Genomic DNA, 7,366 nt, shown 5'->3' with positions numbered 1-7,366 from the left:
CACAAGCCTCCCATCCCTAGTCCCATCCAAAAAGAACGATCGACACCAGAAACGACACACAACAAACACCCGCCCACAACAAAGAGCGAGACACAAAAAACACAAAATAAAGAACCACAAGACAAGTAATCATTCATTCATTACCCCGCCACTAACTCCACGCCAATGAATGCGCGCCCGACCTATCCGCCTACCCACCTATCCGTCTGTACCCAAACCAGCTAACGAGCTAACAACCCAACCAGCTAACGAACGAACTACCCCGCTAACAACTAGCATTGATTGACAATCCAGCAAGCCCGCGCGCCCGTTGCATGCCGCATCCCGGGTACGCGCGTGCCTTTTCTCGTGATGTGTGTATTTCTTTGTGGAGAGGTTTGGCTATTAGTGTATGTGTATGTGTGTATGGTATGGTGGCTGGGCGTGGTGTGTCAAGGGGATTGCGGAGGAAGTGAACAAAATGCGGATGGACCCGCTCGCTATGCATGCATGCATGCCTTGCGTGCAACGCGCCGTCGTCTAGTTAGATAGACGAGGCGCCAAACGCGTCTCTGGCAGCCCCCATCCCGCTGCACTACGCTACCGCCGTTGCCGCCTTCGGCGCGGTTGTAGCAGCAGCAGAAGCAGCATCACTCAACCACCCCCACCGCTTGCAAGCGCTCTCCTCCCCCGATTTTCCGCTCAATCATGCCCACCTTAAACCGTATCGTCGTGGAACGCGAACCTGATGTCTTTCGGTCTCTGTGTGTTCCGCTTGACAAAATCGGAGTCGCCAGGCGGCCGCTCCGCGACCACGTTGCCAGTGAGCATGCTCTGGATGCTGACGCACACGCTCTGGACGTTGTGGACGGGGCTCCAGCCGGCGCGGTCGAGCAGGTCGAGGCAGATGATGCCGTTGCTATAGATGTGGGGGTGGAGAGGGATGGTTGCGACGGTGGGGGGCGCGGTCGTGAACGTGACTTCGGGCGCTTCTGTTGTTGCTGAAAGTAAGCAGTAGGTCTTGGCTTGGGCTTGGCTTGGTGGTGTGTGTGGGTTGGGCCGAGCGGGGTGGTGAGGGTGGAGCGGGGAGAGCCTGAGGTTGTGACTGTGAAAGAGAGAACCCATGTACGCACCAATGGGGTAGTTGTTGCTGAACTTGAACTTTAGGCGGTACGTCTCGCCGCGGTAGATGGGGTTGTCATCGACGACGCGGATGTCCATGAGCCACTCGTCCCAGTCATCCGCCTTGACTAGGTCGATGCCTGGCGGAAGGCCCTCATGGATCTAGGAATACCGCGTGTTAGCTGCCTGAGCCCAAGACCTGCTTCCGGGAGAGAGCGCGCGCATGTTCGTCCACGAGCGCGAGATAGAGCTAGCTAGCTAGGCGCCACCGCACGAGCTCAGAGACATGCGCTGGGACCGCTACATGCAACGCAAGGGGCCGCGATGTGGCATGACAGAGGGTTCAAAGCTCCAAACCAGGCGCGCACGGCAAGAGGATGGGTGGAAGCCTTCACGTACCTTGGCGAGTTCCTAGAGTAGGGCTGTCGGTTAGCTTCAGATATATATCGACGCTCCTCCGGAACGTGTGCGACGAACCTTCGCCAGCCGCTTCGAGGCCAGCATGGTCATTAGAGTGAGTGTAGACTAGATGAAGTCGATCGAAAGCGGCGGGCCGGGGGCTGTTTCCCTCTGTGACGCGAGGGCGAGGCTAAGCAACGGAGCTGGTCGGACGAAGAGCTGGGGTTAGATTGCTCGGCAAAACAAGAGGACCAATCGTGACACAGTGATGTTCAGTCTTGCGAGCGATTGCGGAAGTCCCACGTCGCGAGTCATCGGCACCCGCGGCAATGACATCTTCCCACTCAGCCCTACCGGCCAAACGCCCCTCGTCTCCCCGCGTCACGTGTAATGGACCCATTAACTATGAACACTTATTCGTCCTCTAAAAATATGCTACAACCAATCCGCCATCTTCATGATTTTAAAAGACAGCGCCCCAACGCCGAGCGAGAAAAAAAAGTCATCACCACCTGAACTACCTACTCCCAGAACCCCGCGACTACCAATCGGTCGTCAGCTCAAAAAGGTATATGCCATGCTTCACGTAACACTACTCCCAGCTCCCTACGAAGAGCTGAAGTAGCCCTTCTGGAAACTCTCAATCCCAATGTCACCCGCCTTTCCCTGTACTTCCGGTGCTTTCGCAGGCACCTTCTGCGGGACCCCGCTTGCATTCGACAAAGACTGCGTCCGGGTACCCACCGGGCTGCCCGTCGTCATTGTGTGCGCCCTGCTGTCCGTTGGGCTACCAGCCTGGCTTGCGCTCTGGATTTGCTGCTGCGGCTGTTTCCGCTGAATCGGCTCCAGGTACGGAGAGGGCAAATAGCCCATGCGTCCGTCCCTGCTGCGGCACTTCCACCATTCGCTCGGGTTGCCCAGAGGATCCGTCTTGCTCAGCACAGCGACCAGATCGCCTTTCTTAACGGCCAGATCTACGCCCTGGACGGCGTTGTTGTTGGTGTCCGGAGTAAAGTCGTATGCGACACGGCAGAACTCAAGCTTGCTGGGATCGATTTGTTGGCCGTCACCAGGGTAACCCATGGGGTTTGCTTCCTGGAGACGACGTTGCTCGTCCTCCTGTGAACGGGCAAGAGCCTTGATCAGCTTGCCCATGAGGTAGGGCAGACCGAAAACCGCGAGCATGAACACGATAAACGGCTTCTTCGACGGGCGGGGCGCCGTAGAGCCGTCGGGGTTCTTGCCAGCGAATAGGGCGAAATTGGTTGGAGTAAGTTCGCTGCCGGATGCTGGCGGAGGGCGACCAGTCAGCTTGGCGATGGCTGTCCGTATCCAGCGCATGATTGTGAATATTCCCAGGACAGAGCCAAGAGTTTGGCGCAGATTGCCAAACTGTTCAGCGACGGATACCATGGCTGCATGAATGTGTTAGTGATGCGCCATTTTCACAAGCGCACTCGAACCACTTACCGAAGAAAGATGAATGCGTGGCCATGTAAGTGCTCTCGAGCATCTGTGCAAACCCGCCAAAAGCGCCAACGATGTTTTCAATCAGTTGGAATGTTGCGGCAGTACTCTGACTGAAGCTTTGCGTCAGACCCTGCTGATTGGGGTCGCCTGGCATGCCACCCATACCGCCCATGCCACCCATGCCGCCGTACATGCCTCCGCCATACATAGAGCCATAACCGCCGCCACCGTACATACCGCCACCATACATGGAGCCATACCCGCCTCCATACATGCTGCCCATGCCCATGCGCGAGTACGGCGACGAGTAGCTGTTGTAGCCGCCGGTGCCGTAGCGATTCATCATTCCAGAATAGTTGCTAGCGTTTTGGTTCACGGACGAGGTGAGTGACGTAGGTCTTGAAGGTAGGGCCGGCGGATTCAATGTAGATGATGGACCGGCGGCGGTGGCGGTAGACGTTGAAGCAGCTGCGGGTGCACCTAGTGAGTTGGTTAGCGATTAGTCTTGAGGCCTCTGCGCACGCCTCGATCACGGGAGAGATACGAGCGGCGGGAAGGTACGGTGTGGTGCATACCGGTCGATGTGCCTCCTGCTCCTGCTCTTTCCCAGGGTTTGGGGGGCGACGCCATTCCTTCTTGCACCTGGCCTCCAGACGCAGGGCAGCTCAGCGTGTCGTGAGCCGATGGCAGCGGACGAGCGGCGGTTGAGAGAGAACGGGCGCGCTTAAGGTGATGTCAAAGAAAGCAATCTGCTGGATGGCGCCGAGAGCCGGTGGGCGAATTTCGGTCGAAGTGTTGCCGAGGGCAAGGGCTTTAAGTAAAACGCGGGGGCGGCAAGTGGGAACGGTATGGGGGCGCGCGCAGTCTCACGAGAGAAGTTTGCGGGGGGATCAGAAGATAAAGACAACTAAGAAGAGACAGGTTGGCGGTGGTGTTAGGCAAAGGTGACTGCGCAACTGGCGAACGGTCACCGACGGAGGCTGATCGTTTGCCTCGGCTCACGACTCCCTTTTGAGCCCGTGATAGGCAGCCGGGCCCGACACCGAGAAGCGACCCACGGCTCGCCCTCCAGCCGGTTCGCGCACAAACCGGAAAACCCCAGGTTTTCACGTCTTTCGTCGCAATCAATTTAAGGTTTGCTTTAGTCCCCGTTAGAGTACAAGAATGACGATGTCATTGGGGGGCCTTGAAAATTAAACACCTCGACGACTCGACTTTGATACGGGAACGGGCAATTGCCCCTAAAAGGATTTACGGATCGACTATACAAAGCAAGTACTTGACGACAACAACAGCAACAACAGAAACAGTAAATGCTAAACCCCCAGCAAGCCCGATGATAGGAGCCCCGTCCAATGCCAGTCATCATATCGTTAAGGTTGCCGTTTCAGCGAGGGCAGCCGAGCAGAACGCTCATAGAATGTACGGTGCGCTATTAAATACAAATCCAGATCTGTCCATCCTACGAAAAACTATACCACCGCTCGCCTTCTCGACTATATGGACGACCATATATGAACAGGCTAATATCAACAGTTACGGACAGGTCGCTGGGTATATGACTGAGAAAAATAACAACCTCCACATTCCGAAGCGCTTAGTTGAAGAGGGACATGGCGAAGACAGCAATCTCGCCGAGAACGTTCTCGACGGCGTTGGTGCTGTGGCCGGTGATCTCATCGACGTAGGCCTGGGTGAGGGAGTCGGGGGCCTCGGTGCCGTTGTTCAGGACCTTGATGACGAAAGTGTCCTCGTGGAAGACAGCCATGACGCTCATGTAGTAGTCGAAAGGACGCGAGATGTAGTGGGAGTCACCACCGTTGAAGCCAGTGTTGCCGTGGAAGGTGGACTTCATGCGGGAGTTACCGGGGTTGAGGACCTCCAGCATGTCAAGCTCACCGCAGCCAGACTCCCAGCAGCTGCAGCCGTACTGGTTGCTGAGGATCTTGGAGTTGAGCGTCCAGATGGCGGGCATGTTGTCAGCCGTGTACTTGTCAGCCATCTCACCAACAGTGGCGTGGGTGCCAGAGTCGGGCATCTGGAACTCGAAGAAGAAAGCCTTCTTGTTGCCACCGAAACCGTCTGCACAAGTCAGTAATATTCCAGGAACAGATCGGCGAAATCAACTTACGGAAAGCCTGGTCACCGTCCTTGAAGTAAGCGCACTCGGTGCCGATATCCTCAGAGCAGGGGGAGTCGGTCATGATGAACATCTCGTCACCGTTCTCAAGCTCACCACCGAAGGTGGTAGACTCGGAGGCCTTGGAAACACCATCGGTACCAGCGAAAGCAATGGTGTTGGTGTACTCGGGGTGAGTCAAGAAAGTCAGGCCCTCCTTGGTCTTCTCCTCGGCGTTGTAGTAGGAAACGCGCTTCCAAGGACCGGTAGCAGTAGAGTCATCAGAAGAGGAGGTGGCAGTGGCAGTCGCACTGGTAGACGGAGCAGCGGTCTGCTCAGCGGCGGCAGCAGCAGAGGTGGTAACAGCAGCAACCTCGACCTTGACACCGGCGTCGCCAAGGGCAGAGCTAGCGGCGTTGGCGGCGGAAGTCTGACCGGTCCAGTTGTTGACCCAGGAAACCACGGCGCCATCGATGGTTGCGGTAATCCAGTCTTCGACATCGCGCTTCTCAGCCTCAGCCTTCTCTTGGGCAGCGCGCACTTCCTTCTGGTGGTTGTGGAACTGCTGGTGACCGGCGTGGCGGCGCTCATGGGGGCTGGGACGGACTGAGCGCGGCTCCTCGCGCTTGGCCTTGGCCTTGGAAGAATCGGCAGAGCCGTCATAGGTGTAGGCAGCGAATTGGCGAAGCTTGAACGGACCACGGAAGATCACGGCAATCTAAGGACATGAGTTGGTTTCTGCTGTTGGCAATTCGAAAGAAAAGAGAACGCACCTCCTCATCGTAAGGAGCAAGGGAACCAGAGTAGTTGTGGTCGGCCCATTCGCAAACATCGTCGGCAGCAATGTTGGTAACCTTCTTGTAGCTGCCAGTACCACCGACACCGGTGTACTTGAGCGTCTTGACGGCAGGCTCGCAGTAGTAGTTGCCGCTCTCATCGGGAGCAGCATCAGCGCAGCCGTTGGAGAGAGCAGTGACGCCCGAGGCCAAAGCAAGGGCGCTCCCGGCAATGAGGTTGTAGCGCATTTTGGGTGGAATGCACGCTTGCTGTATAAGGAAGGTTGTGGCGCTAAACGTTTAGGGAAGCTGTGGAGGCACGTGAAGCGGCAAAGAGAGCGATAGGCAGCGGGTGAATGAATGACTGAAGTGAGCGTGTTGGAGAGAAGGAATGACTTCGCTGCGGCGCGAGAAGAGAGCAGCAGTTGGGGCGGGCAGGCGCTTGATGATAACCCCCCAGGGCTCTTCGAGCATACCGGCCACCACGCTCGGGGCCAACAGGGATCAAGACCCGGACTGCCCCTGAAGCGAGATTAGGGAAGGAAGGATCGTCAGCTTCTGCCAATCGGCAGTGTACACCTCTACCACGCGAGCATCCCGCAATTGTGCTTTATCATTTGCGGCGACACCTCCAATGCGTGTGACCCTGCTGCGCGACACTCACCTCACCGCTTGAGCCTCCGCCCGTCATGCATCGCGATGCGCTCAGCCTTCAGGGGAGGCCAAGCTACTCGCCAAGCGCCCAGCATCGTGCAACCACCTCCGGCTGGATCTAGCAGCCGCCGCTGTTTTGCCTTTTTGAGTCGCAAGCCTCTGCATCTGAGATCCCGTACGAAACCACACGTACCGGCAAAAGCCTGTGTCGGCTTTGCCCGCCCTTGGACCCTGAGGGTCACCCCATGCCGACTCCCACGCAAACTTTTGAGGCGCATAACAGCCCCATAGCCCCATTTCCCGCGTCTCCAGCGCACGCGTACCTTCATACGTGAGCGCACAATCTCACTCGTCGCCTGGCAATTTCCGGGCCGTGACAGCATATCCTTTGGGGTAGTTGGGTGGATCAGAAGTCGCCGCCAAGCAAGACGATCAAAATTATGTCGGAACTTATTAACCGCACGTCGGTTACCGCATTGGGGAGGTCAGTTATAAACCCGATTCCCCAATAAGGCCGCAAGTCGCACAGGGTTCCGACCGGCGGCTCCACAGGCCGTCTTCAGCTCCAGGCGCCGTAGGGCCAAGAAGCTGTTCCACGACGCACACGCGCCAACAGCTTCCGACCATGTTCCAACCTCGCCGTGCCCCGTGGAGAGGCTGATCTGCGTGTCCGCATCCGTGGCCATTGGGATAATTAAACGCCACGTGCTATCTCGGTACGCCATCGTGCAAGCGACAGGAGCTCCAGGTGCGACTCTGCCTTGCACACCAGTCGCTGAGGGAGCAGAGCGTACACCGGATCACCCTCCAAGTGGACCGGTCGAGGCGTCGGCTGGTGGCAGCAAAT

General features: G+C 57.3%; 3 protein-coding genes across 3 annotated transcripts; all 3 read right to left on the bottom strand.

Annotated features, from left to right (window-relative positions):
• Positions 1-696: 696 nt before the first annotated feature.
• On the bottom strand, positions 697-1,605 carry K452DRAFT_294103 (uncharacterized protein; the record flags this gene model as incomplete). Its single annotated transcript, XM_033541661.1, has 4 exons — positions 697-971; positions 1,113-1,263; positions 1,501-1,512; positions 1,579-1,605. 4 exons carry the CDS (start codon positions 1,603-1,605, stop codon positions 697-699), a joined length of 465 nt encoding a protein of 154 aa, XP_033402248.1.
• A 300-nt stretch (positions 1,606-1,905) lies between these two features.
• On the bottom strand, positions 1,906-3,896 carry K452DRAFT_262391 (uncharacterized protein). Its single transcript, XM_033538608.1, has 3 exons — positions 3,546-3,896; positions 2,971-3,450; positions 1,906-2,915 (listed from the first exon to the last, which is right to left on the bottom strand). The coding sequence occupies exons 1-3, from the start codon at positions 3,598-3,600 to the stop codon at positions 2,107-2,109; spliced, it is 1,344 nt and encodes a 447-aa protein (XP_033402247.1). The 5' UTR covers positions 3,601-3,896; the 3' UTR covers positions 1,906-2,106.
• A 172-nt stretch (positions 3,897-4,068) lies between these two features.
• Positions 4,069-6,511, bottom strand: K452DRAFT_282711 (uncharacterized protein). The gene is made up of 3 exons (XM_033539634.1): positions 5,863-6,511; positions 5,102-5,807; positions 4,069-5,052 (listed from the first exon to the last, which is right to left on the bottom strand). The coding sequence occupies exons 1-3, from the start codon at positions 6,112-6,114 to the stop codon at positions 4,568-4,570; spliced, it is 1,443 nt and encodes a 480-aa protein (XP_033402246.1). The 5' UTR covers positions 6,115-6,511; the 3' UTR covers positions 4,069-4,567.
• Positions 6,512-7,366: the final 855 nt, after the last annotated feature.

This window comes from Aplosporella prunicola (assembly GCF_010093885.1).
Source record: "Aplosporella prunicola CBS 121167 unplaced genomic scaffold K452scaffold_2, whole genome shotgun sequence".
In the NCBI taxonomy this organism is placed as follows: Eukaryota; Fungi; Ascomycota; class Dothideomycetes; order Botryosphaeriales; family Aplosporellaceae; genus Aplosporella; species Aplosporella prunicola.
The sequence above is the reverse complement of the archived record's forward strand: the minus strand, read 5'-3'. Positions and strand labels throughout refer to the sequence as shown.